The sequence below is a fragment of the Stomoxys calcitrans genome, chromosome 4 (assembly GCF_963082655.1).
Source record: "Stomoxys calcitrans chromosome 4, idStoCalc2.1, whole genome shotgun sequence".
Classification (NCBI taxonomy): Eukaryota; Metazoa; Arthropoda; class Insecta; order Diptera; family Muscidae; genus Stomoxys; species Stomoxys calcitrans.
The window spans coordinates 46,594,559-46,614,284 of record NC_081555.1 but is presented as its reverse complement, the minus strand read 5'-3'; the positions used below and the strand labels follow the sequence as shown (position 1 = coordinate 46,614,284).

Sequence of the window (19,726 nt, the reverse complement as noted above, 5' to 3'; positions counted from 1 at the left end):
TGACGTGTTTCGATACAACATCCAACAACTGTGCTAAGTATCGTCCAATTCGGTCCATAACCTGAAATAGCTGTCATATATACCGATCTGAGGTTTGACTTCTTGAGCCTCCAGAGGGCGCAATTCCTATCCGATTTGGCTTAAATTTGGCATGACGTGTTTTGTTATGACATCCAACAACTGTGCTAAGTATGGGTTAAATCGGTCTATAACCTGATATAGCTGTCATATAAACCGATCTTGGGTCTTGACTTCTTGAGCCTCTAGGCGCAATTCTTATTCGAATTGGCTCACATTTTACACAGGTCTCCAACATATTATTTAATTGTGGTCCACACCGGACCATAACTTGATATCGCTCTAATAGCACAGCAAATCTTTTCTTATATCCTGTTCTGCCTAAGAAGAGATGCCGGGAAAAGAACTCGACAAATGCGATCCATGGTGGAGGGTATATTTGATTCGGCCCGGCCGAACTTAGCACGCTTTTACTTGTTTTTCAACTGATATGGCCTTTTAAGGCTGAAGAAGCCATAGTTTTGGTCATATCTTTACAATATGGGGCGTTAGATGATCTATTTGACATTCCAGTATGTGTGCAAAATTTCATCAAAATCGCCACATATTTCGATATAGTAGTTTCCATATATATCTTTAATCTGATATGGACTTTAGCTGTATAAATCCACAATTTTTGTACTATCGTAAGAAAATCTTACAAGGTTCTGTTCTGATGTTTTAATAGGTATTAAAACTAAAAGTCTGACTAGATTTGGAGATAAGTTCTACACTACCACTGTAGTACAGGGAATTATACATTTGTGCATTTGTTAGCAACGCTAAAAAGAAGAAGAGCTAGACCCATACATAAGTATACCGATCGACTCAGAATCACTTTCTCATTCGATTTAGCCATGTCCGTCTGTGCGTTTGTCTGTCTGTGAGTCCATGCATTCATGTAATCAAAGTGCAGGTCGTATTTGTTGTCCAATCATCACGAAATTCTGCACATATCACTTTTTTGGTCCAAGGACGAACTCTATTGATTTTGATAAAAATTGGTTCAGATTTAAATATAGCTCCCATATATATGTATTGCCCGATTTGCACTTAAATTGCCGTAGTAAGGACAATTTTCAACCGATCTGCACAATTGGGCATGGATTGTTTCGTTACTGTTTTTAACATATCTGCTAAATTTCATCAAAATCGGTTCAGATTTAGATATAGCTCCCATATACAATATATGTGTCGCCCGATTTGCACTTAAATGGCCCTAGTAGCTTCAATTTTCAACCGATTTGCACAAAATGGTTGCAAATTTTCATCGAAATTGGTTCAGATTTAGATATAGCTCCCATATATAAGTATCGCCCGATTAGCACTTAAATGGCTGTAGAAGCTAAAATTTTTAAACGATCTGCACAAAATTGGGCATGGATTGTTCTGTTACTGATTTTAACATATCTGTAAAATTTCATTAAAATCGGTTAAGATTTGGATATAGCTCCAATACATATGTATCGCCCGATTTACACTTATAAGGCTGTAATAAACACAATTTGTAACCGATCTGCACAAAATTTGGCACGGATTATTTTGTTACTGGTCTTAACTTATGTGCGAGATTTCATTAAAATCGGTTTAGATTTGGATATAGCACCCATACATATTTATCGCCAGATTTGCACTTATATGGCCGTAGTAACAACAATTTTCAAACGATCTGTTTAATAGTCGATTCAGATTTAGATATAGCTCTCATATACATATATTTTTATATATTGCCCGAATTTATAATTGTAGGGTAGTTGTAGGGTATTATATAGTCGGCTCCGCCCGAATTTTGCCTTTCCTTACTGGTTTTTAACATATGATTAATCTCTCTAAACTAACACGCAACTGTGTGAAATGGAAAATAAATCTATTTGTAAGTGTGAAAAGTGTGAACACGAATAATGAAATATAACACAACAAAGTATATAGACGTAAGGCTTTGGGAAGTTTTCTTAAATTCGTAATTCAACTATAGTTAATACATACTCTTAGGTGTAGTAACTCTAGCAACTCCCGCTAACATATTTACTAAAATTAGGTCGAAATACCACCACTAGTTTATATACTAACCAAAATTACATAAACAATTTGATTATTGCATTATGATTTATGCTCTGCACTGTCAATATGACCCGCTTTAATGTACATGCATATGTGCCACATATAAAACCATATACATATGTATATTAAGATATATAGAGATTTGATATATATAAGAAAAAATGTTTTATTTACTTTTGGCATAACCATATGCACAAACATCTACAACAATACACAATCATCTCTGGATCACTAATAAAAATAGGAAACCCACAAAATTGGAATCTACCATAGCGAAATTGTGCGTTTATAGCATGCATTTACATACAAAAGTAGTAGTAGTATGCGTACATCTGCCTAGTGCTACGCAAGTGTTGGTTTTTGCTCGGATCTGTATTAGTGCGTGGGTGTTGGTTGTTGCTAGTGTTTAATATCCCTATCCATTCTATGTAAGTGGGTGCAAATCTGTTGTAGGTAAACCTCTCTCTCTCTCTCACACTCTCTCGCACTCATAGTCACCACACTACTCGTAAAAGGGAATGGCAAGGTCTTGGCGGCCCAAGTACTTAGAGACTATGTAATATGTATTAACAACGGACGTAGGCCATTTAGTCTAGTTTCTATGTGTGTGTGTGTGTGTGCGATATCTGGCTGCACACAATATTTATAGATGTGTGTGCATGATGTACTTATTTATGTACTTAAAAAATACTTAAAATTTGGCTTGGTACTCGCATGTGCTGGTATCAACCTACCGCATATCTCCATGACATTTTGCTAAAGGCTTGTTGGTTGGTTGGTTTGTTTGTTGTTATTAGTTGCTAATTACTTTGGAGAAGTTGCCTCTTATGTGGCTTTGGGCTCTCCTTGAATATGTAAGTTGGGGTAGAACTTTTGATTTATGGCTTCGTTCGCAGGACCTCGTTGTTTCCTTGTTTTTGTTTTTTTATTGGTTGTCCTTGGTAATCGCAATTGTTGATATAAAAAAAAACTATTTGTGTATGTCGTATAGAGGGGAACGCCAAGGATGAGTCGTTTGCAAAATTTAATCAAAGAAATTTTATTTCGTTAAAAAACGCGCAATTCATACATTCGTTGCATGTGTTTGTGTGTAAGTGTATTTAAGGGGTATTTTGTTGTTTAATGCACTTTTGTCGTTTTGTAGAAAATGTAGAAATTTTTATAAATTTTTGTTTTTTTTTTAATCGTTTCGCTATGTATCTCGTTGTGGTAAGCGCAGTGTGTTTTTTGATCACTTTATTGATTGATTGATAGATTCTTTTTTTTATTTCGTTTAAAACAGCTCTCAAATAAAATTCGTTTGACAACGAAATCGTTTTAAAACTAGAATTTAGCACAATTAACTGGAATAACAAAATCGGCACGGATTCGTTTTTAATTTCGCAATAACAAACAATCAAAAATTGTTGGCAAAATAAGGGAAATAAATGAAGTTTATATATTTTTGCAGCTTTATTTTCGTTTTCTTTTTTTGTTTGTTTTTTTAAGAGTATTGGCTTTTGATTGTTTTGTTAAAATTCGCGTGGCGTTCTTTTTGCGACTAACTGATTTACTTGGCGGCTGTGAACAACATAGGGTTTGATTCGATTTGATTTCGTCTCTGCTTAGCTGCTTAGTTCTGCCGGCGTCATTCTCTGTATCGCTATTTCATAGTCAGTCGACTATGTACCGAGTATTTTCACTTCAGAAGTACGACAGCTGTTTCGCTCGTTAACGTGAGACTCCCACCAACAACATCGGAAAAGCTTTTCAGAGCAGTTTCCTCTGAGAGTTCTTTCTTCCACTATTTGTGTAAATGCAAAAAATCTTTAATGGTTTGCTTTCGCTCTCTCTCTCTCTCTCTCTCAACCATTCTCATAGTGATGTGTTTGTGTTATGCTTTGTTTGGGCACAGTTTGTGTTTCATTTAGCATTTCGCATTTCAATTTTGGCATTTTATTAGATACTGACTGACTGACTGACTGAGCGGCGATGTTTTTTTCATATTCAACTCATAGGTGCCCACACGTACCAGCGCATGGCGCGCATTGCTTTCATTTGTGACGTAGTTGATTACAAGCTTTATTAATAGCCTACCTGTATTTGGTCTGACGTGCAAATCAGTGTTGCCAGTATTGAGATTTTTCCACAAATGGGGAATTTTGTGAAAAGGTGGGTCTATAATTGGTTAACTATATATAGCTATAATAATTATATCCGGTTATGGACCGATTTGGACCATACTTGGCATATATGTTAATAAGCACAAAAGGAATAATTAAACGTTTTAGAAAACATGGGTTGCATTGGCTAAGTCATGTTGTCAGAATGAATGAAAAAGCTCCAGCTTAGAAGCATTTTAAGGCAACCATAATGGAGTACTCAAAAGGGGAAGACGAAATCATCGAGGGAAGGTTAGGTCATTTAGATTATGATTAAGTGACATTCTGCCATCAGACTCACTTAGACGTTATCGTCCATTGTGATACAACAGGAACAACAGAAGGAAGATGCCTTCTCGTTCCTACCGTTGAACCATCCAGATCGCTTTAAAAATCCCAACACTTGCGAATGTTCACATCCGCTAAATCAGACAGGTTCCCAAAGAAATGATAACCTAAAGTGCATCTCCTTCTGACTGCCAGTGCGAGACCCATACACAGAAGGTGTTTTATAGTCTCTTCTTTGATGTCTTCACAGCTTCGGTAAAAGTCGTTACCGGTAACCTGCAGTGTGTCAGCATGTTTTCCGATTAGACAGTGATATTTCATGACGGGCACAATGACTGAGACGTCTGTTCTAGCAAATGACAGCAAAGCATTAGACGTCTTCAAGTCTAGATTAGGCCACATAATTTTGAAATGCTCTCTGTGACAATCCATCATTCGTTGTCCTTCGAACCTTATCGCGAAAACTTAGCTTACATGTCGCTAGAGGCATACCCACAGATTCCAGTTTCCCTGGAATGTGTAAGGTAGTTCCTAGTCTCGGAAGCTCATCCGCTTTACAATTCCCTGGGATATCACTGTCGCCCGCCACCCAGAACAGGTGAATTTTAAATTGTTCAGCCAAAAACCTGCGACAGTCGAGGGCGGTTTTTGTGTTCAGAATTATTGGGTTGCCCTAAAAGTAATAGCGGATTTTTTAAAAGAAAGTAAATGCATTTTTAATAGAACTTAGAATGAACTTTAATCAAATATACTTTTTTTACACTTTTTTTCTAAAGCAAGCTAAGAGTAACAGCTGATAACTGACAGAAGAAAGCATGCAATTACAGAGTCACAAGCGGTGAAAAAATTTGTCAACGCCGACTATATGAAAAATCCGCAATTACTTGTTGGGCAATCCAATACGTTCTCCAATAATTCAATGGCTGCCTGGCTGTCTGAGAAGATATTTATGCCAATCGTAGTTGATATTAATGCCAATCGTGGCGGGGTAATCTTTTCGATATGACCAGTTCTAGATATTTAGAGTACACCCCAAAGCCCACCTGGTGTTCTAGTTTGGAAACATCCGGACAGAAGTCTATGTCACTTTTATTACCAGGGATATCGTAGTTCCAATCGGTTCAATCAGGAATAGTGGTACAGCACTTTCTACCAAAACCGGCTAAGGTAGGGTGTAATCCACACTACCTGAAACATCGGACATTGTATCAAGGATACTGTGTTATCCATGATGTAGCCGCCACATGACCAAAGAGAAATCTCCCTTAGACTCGCAGCAGTGGTCGCAGCAGTTTGTCTAGCAACAATGTCCATAGGCATTAGATGTAGCATTAAATTCTGTGCATCAGATGGTGTCGTCCTCAGTGCTACTATGATGCACAAACAAGGCATCCTTTCGTTTGAAAGCCGTCCACGAGACCACAATACCATATATGACCATGGCAGCCGGTTGTACGTACCGGATTGACTCGATGGAGTCCTTCAACGCAGGGGCCTCAGTGTACAACACAGACAACTGCAGCATAAACCGAGTGCATGACTAGCGGTCTAAACCTCCAACTTTTGCGAATGGCTCTCTTGCAGGTGTATAGGGCAAGAGTGGCTTTTCTTGCCCTTTCCAAAATGTTGGATTTGAAGTTCAATTTCCTGTCCAGCAAAACACACAGGCTTTCTGTAAATGGAACATACTCTCCACCCAAGGAGACAGGTGCCACGGTCTTGAACGGATTTATACCCAGACCACTTTCGGTAACCCACTTCGCTGATGCACGTAGAGCTTCCTGAAGTATATCTCTAACAGTGCTAGGAAACTTCCCTAACCGCAATTGGCACGTCATCAGCATAGTTTTACACCATTTTCTTCCAAAGACAATAATATATTGTTAATGGCTTCATTTCAAAATAGAGGAGACAATACACCCACTTGAGGTGTTCCTCAGCTGACCCATCCTTTTAGATTCACAGATCGCAAGCCTGCCATAATGCATCTTTTAGTAAGTAAGTTATTGATAAACCGTCTAACTGTAGTGTTTATGTAGTGTTAACCGTCTAACTGTAGTGTTAGAAACTCCAACTTCTTCATGAAAGACGTCAGTTTTACATTATTGAAAGCACCTTCAATGTCAAGAAATGCTGACAGCGAGAGAACCCTCTATGTAGTCGACTAGGTCATGAGAGGCTATTTCAATGGACTTGCCTTTACTATATGCATGCTGCTGCCGAGACAGGTGATCTCCAGATATTTTTTTCCAAGATATGTTTCTACGAGTATCAACCTTTAACAGTCTTCAGCATAAAGGACGACAAACTATCGCCTTAGTGACCCTCCATCCCACAGGTATATATGGCATGCTGATACAAGCAATGTATATCTCCCTAAGCCAAGGAGCCTAGTCAACCGGTGAAATTATCACCGGTGAAAAAAAAATATCATCAGGGCGTGGCGACTTAAAGGAGTCGTATCTTATTATTGCCCAAATGATTTTCGGCTCAGACACAATTTCGTTGTCTCTTGGTGAATTTCCCGGAAAATGTGTATCAACGAGTATGGCTAGTGTTTCCTTACTAGTCATTGTCCATACACTCTACACTCTCTGATTTCAGAATATACCCCACCATAACAGGTCTAGAGGACAGAATCTTCCTCAGCCTAGAGGTCTCAGATGTATCCTCCACGGAGCTACAGAATTCTACCCAGGATTTTTTTGGAGCATTTCCCAGCTCGCCCTTATATTTTCTTAGCTCAGCCTTTTATATGTCCCAATGGTGTGGTGCTCTTGTGTCTTTCGCCCTGTTGAAGAGTATTCTGTAGTCCTTCCTTAGACCAACCAACTCTGGAGTCCACCATGGCGGTCGCTGTTTGCCCCTTGGCCTGGCACTAGGGCTTGAAAACACATCATCACCATCATGTCTATATCCTCCCCAGTTTTCACTTTCTTTCCTGGTCTAGAAGGGATAGACGTGCAGAATTTGTGCCGAAATTTATCACAATCCGCCTTTCTACTATTTAGCCATAGAACCACTTCTGCAGTATTTTCTCCAAGGCTGAAACTAATGTAACGATGATCAGAGAAACTGTGGTCATCCAACACTTCCCAGTCGCATATTCTTCCGCTTATATCTTCCGATGCAAAGGTAATATCTAGTACCTCCTGTCTATTCCTGTTAATAAAGATCGGTTTATCCCCTTCGTTACAAATCGCCAGAATGCAACTTATAATATATTCAATAAGCAGATCACCCCTTTCGTTGGCATAAGGACTTCCCCATATCTGGTGATGTGCATTAGCATCACTTCCTACCATGAGGCTTTTCATCCCTACAGAAGCAGCTTCAATCAGGGACTTAACGTTTGACGGCGGCATCTCTGAATCGTGTGCCATATATAGGGAAGCCAGCCAGTAATGAGACTTGTTTATTTCAAGGCTGGCTACTACTAAATCTTCGGTGCTTACCGACGGAAGAAGAAAAACATTTAGACTACCCTTTGCAAGAATACAGGCTCTGTGTCTCCCATTCCCCGTACCCTTGAGAAGTTTAAATCCCGGAATTCTTAGTGCACGTACCATCCCTCCACACACCCATGGTTCCTGGATAAGAACCACGTCAAATCCCCCAGCCATCAGGAGGACCTTTAATGCCGCCGAAGCGGGCTTACAATGGTGGGCATTTATCTGTTCAAACCGGACCATAGTCTGAATTCAGAACTTCCACCACTGTTGTGTTAGTCTCGTCTTCTGACTCCACCAGGAGCTCATCCTCACAAGATTCGTTAGAACTTGTCATGATGAGCTTCCGTACGCATCCAGGAGCAGGTGAGAAAGCTGTGGAACCACTCTTCCTCAGGACACTGGGCTCTTGCGGTGTGGACGATTTCTCCTTTGATTCTTCACTAACTACTGCTGTCGAAGTACTTTCTGAGTTCCGTCCTTCCCCCGTCCAACCGGATGACCCAAACGCACAGGGCTTGTCGGGTCCCCTTTCGATGCTTTCCCCTCCTGTTTCGATTGTGACAGGGGGATTTCCAGTCTTCTGCAATCCGCCAGACTTTGGCGGTGTGGTCGATAGTTCCTCAGGCAAGTGTTCAGCAACAACTGTTTAGTCGTCTCCTGCTTCCCCAAACCCTACACTTCTACAGACCTTCAGTTTCAACTTGATGAATCCGTAGGATACAACTCCTTCAAACTTGTTGAGGTCTGCATGTATCCGGTCACTGCATGTCTCCGGTCACTGCATGTCTCCGGTCACTGCATGTCTCTGGTTATCATCAGTCTCATCAGGTAGTTGAAAAATTGGGATTACATTCCCTTAGTCTTCCAAGTATCGATTAAGGATCTGAGGGAAACCTTGATAACCAAGCATGCGCCATTGGTCGAGAAGGAATACCTACCTTCTTGACTAAACCCAGTGCTGCACCTGGCCAGATCTCACGAATCTTTTTTTTTAAACGCAACGATACATTTCAATTGAGCATTGATCCTCGTAGCCAATTAGTTTGTGCCGGCCTCGATACCAGCCTGCATCGTCACAAACTGGAGAAGACCCAGGAAATTCCGCAAGAACATTGGAGTATACTGATGATAAACCATTGACTATCCCACTCCAATTATTCCAAGGTATGCTACCCTGTTCTTCTCCCTTATCGACAACTGCCATCACCAAACTGTCCCTAGCGACATTAGCAAAGGTTCTTGAATTCATCTTACTATTATTTGCCCTAGTTCTTTTAGGCATGGGATGCCCTCCAGGGAGCGAAACTGCACCGCGGTTCCCGAATCTCGACGCGTAGTCTTTGGCATAGATTGTGAAGCCAGTCCACGAGCCCAATTTATGGAGTCTCTCTCCCTATCAGTGAGAGTCTTAGGATCATTCACACCAAGCTTCTCAATAAACCTGAGAGCGAAGCGCCTTCTAACATTTCAATCTCTTAAAAACGAGCGTATTGGTTTGTCGGGGATGGCCATCGGCCAGAACACTTGCCTGAGGATCTATCGAACTATAAACCTAGGATAGAATAGGCTCAGCTTTGTCCTTAGGACTCGAACCAGGTGTCTTCGTCAAAAGCCCCTGCAGACCAGTCTTCTGTCGGCTGTTGGAGCCTGGAGCAGCCGCTCCACCGGTCGAGGTTTCAGTAGCTACCCTGTTCTTCTCCCTTATCGACAACTGCCATCACCAAACTGTCCCTAGCGACATTAGCAAAGGTTCTTGAATTCATCTTACTATTATTTGTCCTAGTTCCTTTAGGCATGGGATGCCCTCCAGGGAGCGAAACTGCACCGCGGTTCCCGAATCTCGACGCGTAGTCTTTGGCATAGATTGTGAAGCCAGTCCACGAGCCCAATTTATGGAGTCTCTCTCCCTATCAGTGAGAGTCTTAGGATCATTCACATCAAGCTTCTCAATAAACCTGAGAGCGAAGCGCCTTCTAACATTTCAATCTCTTAAAAACGAGCGTGTTGGTTTGTCGGGGAAGGCCATCGGCCAGAACACTTGCCTGAGGATCTATCGAACTATAAACCTAGGATAGAATAGGCTCAGCTTTGCCCTTAGGACTCGAACCAGGTGTCTTCGTCAAAAGCCCCTGCAGACCAGTCTTCTGTCGGCTGTTGGAGCCTGGAGCAGCCGCTCCACCGGTCGAGGTTTCAGTAGCAGACAACATGCTACGGCCTAATACCACCACCGCAGCTCTTGGGTCTTTGGAGTCTATTCTAAGTCTTCTCCCCGACTCTAGATCTGCCACTCCACTGGAAACAGACGCAGATCATCAACCGCCTAATGAATATCTCTATCGCAGCTACCCTTGAGTGAATTTACTTTTTCTTCCAAAAATAATGACCTATTACGATTTACAGAAAAATTCTTGCGGAGCGAAATAGCAAAACGTCCGCTCCACTCAACGGTTCAACGGTCTTCTAAAAAATTCATTGAAATTTTGTCTTTATAAAAAAAAGTATATGAAATTTTTTCTTTAAAAAATAATTTAGGGGAAGTCCACCTAGGCCATTTTTTGTCTTTACAGAAATTTTCACTGTAATTTTGTCCTACGAGATCTTTACAAAAAATTCATTGAAATTTTTAGACTTAGATATAGCTGCCATATAGACCGATCTCTCGATTTAAGGTCTTAGGCCCATAAAAAGCTCATTTATTGTCCGATTTTGTAAAATTTCGGACGGTGAGTTGTGTTAGGCCCCTTGACATAATTTGCAATTTGGCTCAGATCCGTTCAGATTTGGATATAGCTGCCATATAGACCGATCTCTTGATTTAAGGTCTTGGGCCTATAAAAGCCGCATTAATTGTCCGATGTGGCCAAAATTTGGGACAGTGAGTTATGTTACGCCCCTCGACATTTGTGCAATATGGCATTGATCGGTTCAGATTTGGATATAACTGTCATATAGACTGGTCTCTCGATTTAAGGTTTTAGACCCATAAAAGGCGCATTTATTGTCCGATTTCGCCGAAATTTGGGACAGTGAGTTTCGTTAGGCTCTTCGACAACTTTCTGCAATTTGGTTCGGATCAGATTTGGGTGCCACATAGACCGATCTCTCGATTTAAGGTCTTGGGCCTATAAAAGGCGCATTTATTGTCCGATTTCGCCGAAATTTGGAACAGGGAGTTGTGTTAGGCCGTTCGACAGCCTTCTTCAATTTGGCCCAGATCGGCTCAGATTTGGATATAGCTGCCATAAAGACCGATCTCTCGATTTAAAATCTTGGCCCCATCCGATTTGGCTGAAATTTGACACAGTGACTTATGTTAGGCTTTTCGACAACCGTGTCGTATATGGTTCAGATCGGTCTATGTATGGATATGGCTACCAAAAAGACCAATATTTTGTTCCACAAAACTGAACAATGACTTGTACTTGTTAGACCTCTCAATATCCGTGTCGAATTTGGTCCATATCGGACCATATTTCGATAAAGCTGCTATGGCCGCATAAATTATTCATTTTTAATCGGATTGTGACCAAAGGTGGTGGACTAAAGGCTATCCAAAGAACTTAACACCTTTTTATTTGCTTTATTCCATTTGTTTCACTTTATATTTGATTTTATTTGTTCTACTCTCCTCCTAACGACCCCATATAAATTGAGCAGCAGACATTTTCAGCAAACAATGGACTTTTTAGCAGGAAACCTGCAGGCACGGCAAGGCTATTACTGAAGGCTATTACTAAAGGCTATTACTGAAAGGAAGTAAGAAGAAGGTTAGTATTGCTTATGACACCATAACGGCACACATAGGACTACGAGCTCACTTATGCAAAATAGGTGCGACAAGTGATAGCATGTGTAGGCCATGTGGGGAAGAGAGAGAGGCGATTAGACGTTGGAGCATTTCCTATGTCGTAGCCCCTCTTTCGCGGCTAACATACACCAGCACTTAGGGGACACAATGCCAGATATGAACTGACAGGGGTATGGTATGAACAATTAGGGATTTTGTTAGTAGCACAGAATTCCGGACATAGATTTTCTATTTCGATGTTATTTTTTCGTAGTTGGAGAATTTGTGGCATGGGGCGGATTAATAACTCTTTTCAACCTAACCTATCTTATCTCTTAACGTTGATGTTATTAAGAGCCCTTGATTTTACTAAATTTCAACAATTTTATAATTTTTTAACTATTTTAAATAACAGCAGAAACAAGTAAAAGCGTGCTAAGTTCGGCCGGGCCGAATCTTATATACCCTCCACCATGGATCGCATTTGTCGAGTTCTTTTCCCGGCATCTCTTCTTAGGCAAAAAAGGATAAAAGAAAAGATTTGCTCTGCCATTAGAGCGATATCGAGAAGGTATGATCCGGTTCGGACCACAGTTAAATTATATGTTGGAGGCCTGTGTAAAATGTCAGCCAATTCGAATAAGATTTGCGCCCTTTGGGGGCTCACGAAGTAAAATAGAGAGTTCGATTTATATGGGAGCTGTATCAGGCTATAGACCGATTCAGACCATAACAAAGACGTATGTTAATGGTCATGCGAGGATCCGCCGTACAAAATTTCAGGCAAATCGGATAATAATTGCGACCTCTGGAGGCTCAAGAAGAAAAGGTCCCAGATCGGTTTATATGGCAGCTATATTAGGTTATAAACCGATTTGAACCATACTTGGCACAGTTGTTACATATCATAACGAAACACGTCGTGCAAAATTTCTTTCCAATCGGATAAGAATTGCGACCTCTAGAGATTTAAGAAGTCAAGACCCCAGAACGGTTTATATGGCAGCTATATCAAAACATAAACCGAAATGACCCATTTACAATCCCATATTTGTGCAAAATTTCAAGCGGCTAGCTGTAATCCTTCGAAAGTTAGTGTGCTTTCGACAGACTGACGGACATGGCTACATCGACATAAAATGTCACGACGATCAAGAATATATATATTGTACTTTATGGGGTCTCAGACAAATATTTCGAGTAGTTACAAACAGAATGACGAAATTAGTATACCCCCATCCTATGGTGGAGGGTGTAAAAATAAGTACTAAATCATTCCAATGGCAGCCGGTTGTAAGTGCCGGATTGATCCGATGGAAACCCCCATCGGCAGCGGCTGCCGCTTCAGTGTACAACACACTGCAACAACAACAGCAACTACTACTACAACTATTAAAATAATATTGTTCCTAGCAAACTAATGATTTTGGGTGCACGTTTTTATACCCTCCACCATAGGGAGTATACTAATTTCATCATTCTGTTTGTGACTCCTCGAAATATTCATCTAAGACCCCATAAAGTATATATATTCTTGACCGTCATGACATTTTAACTCGATCTAGCCACGTCCGTCTGTCTGTCGAAAGCACGCTAACTTTCGAAAGAGTGCTAGCCGTTTGAAATTTTGAACAAATACTTCTTATTAGTTTAGGTCGGTTGGGATTGTAAATGGGCTATATCGGTCCATGTTTTGATATAGCTGCCATATAAACCGATCTTGGATTTTGACTTCTTGAGCCACTACAGGGCACAATACTTATCCGATTTGGCTGAAATTTTGCATGAGGTGTTTTATTATGACTTCCAACAACTGTGCTGAGTATGGTTTAAATCGGTTCATAACCTGTTATAGCTGCCATATAAACCTATCTTGAATCTTAACTTCTTAAGCCAATTTGGCTGAAATTTCGCATGACGTGTTTTGTTAGAACTTCTATAACTGTGCCAAAAATGGTTCAAATCGATCCATAACCTGATACCGATCTGGTATCATGATTTCTTGAGCCTACAGAGGGCGTAATTATTATCCAATTTTGCTGAATCTTTGTAGAACGGCTTCTCCCATGACCTTAAAATATGGTCCAAATCGGTCTATAGACTGATACAGCTCCCATATAAACCGATCTCCCTATTTTACTTCTTGAGCCCCTAAAGGGCGCAATTCTTACTCGAATTGGCTTACATTTTACCCAATGACTTCTACTATGGTCTTCGACATTCAATCCAATTATGGTCCGAATTGGACCATAACTTGATACTTACTTACATTAATTGGCTATGACAGAATATTTGTTGCACTAGCCGAACGTAGAATAGCGTTCTAAGCGCCTCGATCTTCTGTGATCATTCTAAAATCTCTGACACCAAGTTTCGAGGTGTCTCCCACAACTTGATCTTTCCATCAAGCTTTTGGTCTTCCCGATTTGCGTGTACCACAGTGTTCGCCTTCAAAAGACTTCTTTGCTGGAGCTTCTAAAGGGTGATTTTTTTGAGGTTAGGATTTTCATGCATTAGTATTTGACATGGTGTCAAAGAGAAAAATGCTCAGTATGCTTTGACATTTCATCATGAATAGACTTACTAACGAGCAACGCTTGCAAATCATTGAATTTTATTACCAAAATCAGTGTTCGGTTCACCGTAACGTTGCGTCCAACAGCATCTTTGAAAAAAAAAGAGAAAAATGCTCAGTATGCTTTGACATTTCATCATGAATAGACTTACTAACGAGCAACGCTTGCAAATCATTGAATTTTATTACCAAAATCAGTGTTCGGTTCGAAATGTGTTCATTCACCGTAACGTTGCGTCCAACAGCATCTTTGAAAAAATACGGTCCAATGATTCCACCAGCGTACAAACCACACCAAACAGTGCATTTTTCGGGATGCATGGGCAGTTCTTGAACGGCTTCTGGTTGCTCTTCACTTCAAATGCGGCAATTTTGTTTATTTACGTAGCCATTCAACCAGAAATGAGCCTCATCGCTGAACAAAATTTGTCAAAATTTGAACACATTTCGAACCGAACACTGATTTTGGTAATAAAATTCAATGATTTGCAAGCGTTGCTCGTTAGTAAGTCTATTCATGATGAAATGTCAAAGCATACTGAGCATCTTTCTCTTTGACACCATGTCTGAAATCCCACGTGATCTGTCAAATACTAATGCATGAAAATCCTAACCTCAAAAAAATCACCCTTTACATCCATTCTGACAACATGACCTAGCCAACGCAGGCGTTTTATTATAATGCGTGTAACTATACTATCGTCGTCATACAGCTCGTGGTTCATACGTCGCCTATATTCTCCATTTTCGCAAACTGGTCCACATATTTTACGAAGAATCTTTCTCTCAAATACTCCAAGCACTGCCTCATCTGCTTTCACAAGTACCCATGCTCCAGACCCATTTAACAGCACTGGCAGTATCAGTGTCTTGTATAGTGTAATCTTCGTCTGTCTAGAGGTGGCCTTGTTTCTAAACTGTTTACTTAGTCCAAAGTAGCATCTGTTTGCCAGTATTATTATTCGCTTGATCTCAAAACTGGTGTCATTCGTTTCGGTTACGGCGGTGCCGAGGTAGATGAAGTTGTCTTAAAGTTGTGGTTCCCAACTTTCTCCATTTTCTTTATCTGTTCGGTTGTGCAAGGCTTTTTGGGAGTTGAAACCATCCATTTCGTCTTATCTCCATTTACTGCCAGACCCATTTTCACTGACTTTCTTTCGATTCTTTCAAAGGCTGCAGTTTCTACTTCCGATGACTAACCTATGATATCGATGTCGTCGACATAAGCAAGTAGCATGTGTTCTCTTGTGATTAGTGTGCCATATCTATTCACATCTGCATTTCGTATAATCTTCTCCAACAGGATATTAAAGAGATCACACGAAACCTTGTCTGAAACCTCGTTTGGTATTACCATAACTTGATTAAGCTCCAATATTATACCAATTCTTTTCTTTTGTCCTTTGTTTGCCTAAAAAGAGATATCGGGAAAAGAACTCGACAAATGCGGTCTATGGTGGAGCGTATATAAGATTCAGCCCGGCCGAACTTAGCACGCTTTTACTGGTTACTTTTTTATTTGTCGCAAAGTCTTGCATCAATTTATCATAAACCAACACAATCTTGGCCAAAACTTATTTCCACAAATCAAATTTATTTCTTTAAAATGGTTTGTAGTTACTTAATTGGAAACGTTCCGTTTCGATGTTTCTTGAAAACAATAATGGGCATTCCTACCTGTCGCTGAATGTTAACAATTTTATGGTACATCATTTACTGGCAGTTGTAAAAGTTTGCTAGATTCCTTTTTGCAAAGGTTTCGCAAACGTCTGTTCCTATTACGTTCGTCGATACACGTGTTACAAGCTTTATTTCAGCAATAAGTATTGAATCGCAAAGCTTTGCGACTCTCAGTCACTCTTTTTGCGTTGCAAACAATTTAAAAGCTTTACATTTGCAAATGCGAGCACGAAGTCAGTCTCTGAAAGCTGTTCCGTGGTTTGTTTAACAATGTGGGCGGTGTAGCCAAGAATGGATTTTCCTATGCATGTTACTCATACGTCACAGTGGACAAGGTTATTTGTTTCTCAGTGTTGCCAAATGCACATATTTTGATTTTTTTGTTATTTTATTGCATTTTCATTAGGTACGAAAAAAGTAAAAAGTAGAAACCAAAGCTGCATTTTGGTTATGCTTAAACAGCTAGTCGACATCAAAAAGCGTAAACAAAATTTTGTTAAGAGTTATTTTTACTCGTTTCGTAAGGCTTAATGCCAACCTCATCAGGAGATACTATTTTAACGAAATAACTGTTAATTAATTCAAAAATTGTGTTTCATAAAGAATTATTTCGATATGAAATAAGCAGAAGTATTCCCTGATAAATATACCGTCACTTAGGCTACTTTCTTCGTTAATGTAATGACATTGTCATGTAAAGAAGACATCATATAAAACCTAAATGGTTCACTTTGCCAAAACTTGATAACTCAAATTGTCTAACCAAATTTGGTTGGAAAATGGCAACACCTTCTTTTACTTCAGCCCCCTTTTATTCTCTTTTACACACACACACGGCGCTCGCATCATCAACCTCATTATGCCACACTGCCTCTCTCAATTTGTCAACTTTATATTTAGCATCGTTTTTATCGCGTGAATCACTTTCGGCCGTGCCATTCTTCAATAATAAAATTTCAGCACTCTTGTAAAATTAAATTTCCATTTCTTTCAATTTCGAATTGGATTTGCATTTCATGGTCAAAATTTCTGTTTTCCATTGAAACGAATGTCATCCAATGTTGTCTTTGCGCTTGGCCTCGGTTTTGTTCTGCGATGCTGCTAATGTTGTTACTGCTACCGTTGACGTAGTTTGCCACACTCAATGGCAGTGTGGTGAATTGATTGCCAAAATAATATTTTATTGATTTATATGTATATGTACATACATATGTATGTATGCTGTGACGAAGATGGCGACAAGTTGTGCCACTGACATTGTTTCTCCACTCACTCTTTCTCTTTATCTCATGCACATCTTAGTTTGAGGGTCTTTAGCATGAGTTTGTTTCTCGATTTGAGTGTGTGTGCGTTTGCCCCCAGTTTAGTCTGTGTGTGCAAACATGTATCAAGAGAAGTTCAAGTATTATTATGTCTTTGGTAAATGTGACGCCATAATAATTACATCTGTTGTACTTAGCAGGATAGGTGCATTTAAGAATATGTACGAGTATGTATGTATGAGTAAAAAAATAATAATTACACATATACGAAATTTTAGATTTCGTTTAACGCTTTGTAAAAAATATGAAATACTTTACCCGCATAGTTCTTTCGGATGGTTCAGACACCAATATAAGAGGAGAAAACGTTCTCGAATTATCCGATTTTGCTGAATCTTTGTGCAACGGCTCCTCCCATGACCTTCAACGTACTTGTCAAATATGGTCCAAATCGGTCTATAGCCTGATACAGCTCCCCTATAAACCGATCTCCCTATTTTACTTCTTGAGCCTTTAGAGGGCGCAATTCTTACTCGAATTGGCTTACATTTTACACAATGACTTCTACTATGGTCTTCAACATTCAATTCAATTATACTTAGCAGGATAGGTGCATTTAAGAATATCTATGTATATATGTATAAGTAAAAAAATAATAATAACACATATACGAAATTTTAGATTTCGTTTAACGCTTTGTAAAAAATATGAAATACTTAACCCGCATAGTTCTTTCGGATGGTTCAAACACCAACATAAGAGGAGAAAACGTTCTCGAATTTATTTTGAAGAATGGTTTAAGCCCCCATAATAGGGAAAAGGTCGCTACTCTTGAAAAACCTATTAGAAAGTAAATTCTTAATTTTACATTTGATAACATTCACGATTATGAGATCAATGATTGGGCCGTATCGAAGGAGGCTAGTTTCTCGGACCATAAGTACATATTGTTCAGGATTGGGGAAGTCGCCCAAACTTGTTCCCATTTAGAAACCCCAGGAAAACTCGATTGGGAAAGTTCAAATTGACAATTAGTAAAAGGGTGCAGGACATTCCTATTGGAATTCGTGGCTCAAAGGATACAAATCTCCAGGTGGAGCAGGGAACAGTGCGCACAAGGATTTTAGGTCGATCAGTATCTCCTCCTTATTCTTTGTTATGACAATTTAGAGAATTTTTAATTTCCTCATAAGGAGTAAACTTGGGGGGTCCCACTTCTCTAGATGCCAGTATGCGTTTATTAAAGGCAGATCTTTGGACTCTGCTCTACAAAGTGTGGTGCATCACCTAGATATGGCACTTGATTATAAGGAATTCACCTTGGGACATTTTTGCATATTGAAGAAGCCTTTACCAATGTGCAAGTGTCTGCGATAGAAAGGAAGGCAGGTGTGAATGGTAGCGTGATAGTCTGGATAATGAGAAAGAAGGCTTTCGCGATCATGGACAGTATTGGTCAAATGTCGGTAAGGGTAAATGCGAACAGGGGTACACCTCAGGGCGTCGTCTTCTCACCGCTACTGTGATTATGTTCAGATTGGTGCCAAAAGGAGTAAGGGTGTGACATATGCAGACTCGTAAATTTCTTAACACTATATCGGACGTTCCTAGTGATGCTCTTTTGTGTACGGCATCTTAGGCTACGGATTGCGGGCTCAGGGTCAATGATAAGAAGACGGAACTGACTCATGTGAGTGAAGATAAATTCCGAATTTAACTAATAGATACACAAACCACTGACGAAACAGCCCTCTTTTACTGGCATTAGCAGAACACTGTAAAGCATGTTTAAACACAATTAACTTATAACTACGAAAAAAATATAAATTTTTATGATAACTTTTGAAACGCTTGAAATTTTGCACAAATACTTCTTATTAGTGTATGTCGGTTGGGATTGTAAATGGGCCATATCGGTCCATGTTTTGATATAGCTGTCATATAAACCGATCTTGGGTCTTGACTACTTGAGCCTCTAGAAGGCGCAATTCTTATACTATTGGAATGAAATTTAGCATGACGTGTTTCGTTATGATGTCCAACATCTGAGTCAAGTACGGTCCAAATCGGTCAATAACCTGATATAGCTCCCATATAAACCGATCTACCGATTTGATTTCTTGAGCCCCTGGGGGTCGCAATTTTTGTCAGATTTAGCTGTTATGATTTCCAACAAATGTGCCGAGTATGGTCTACATCGGTCTATAACCTGATATAGCTCCCATATAAACCGATCACCCGATTCAACTCAGAACGTCGAGACGATCAAGAATATATGTATATACTTTATGGAGTCTGAGTCGAATATTTCGAGGTTTTACAAACGGTGTGACTAGAATAGTATAATCCCATCCTATTGTGTATACGTTCCTCAGTTTTAATACTGGCCTACCTAACTGTTTAAATAGATGTTTATGCATTTT

At 39.8% G+C, this 19,726-nt stretch overlaps 1 protein-coding gene across 9 annotated transcripts in view; it reads right to left on the bottom strand.

The window, feature by feature from the left end:
* The window catches only part of LOC106084425 (dual specificity protein phosphatase 13), an 80,840-nt gene extending 77,048 nt beyond the window's left edge, over positions 1-3,792 (bottom strand). For 3 of the 9 annotated variants that reach the window (XM_059366246.1, XM_059366247.1, XM_059366251.1), the window contains exon 1: positions 2,853-3,789. In XM_059366246.1, coding sequence (XP_059222229.1) covers positions 2,853-2,870 — 18 coding nt within the window. In that variant the 5' untranslated portion in view covers positions 2,871-3,789. Of the gene's footprint in view, positions 1-2,852 lie in introns of all 9 variants that reach the window. The other 6 variants (XM_059366244.1, XM_059366248.1, XM_059366250.1 and 3 more) reach the window with 6 other exon arrangements.
* Between the last annotated feature and the right edge of the window lie 15,934 nt (positions 3,793-19,726).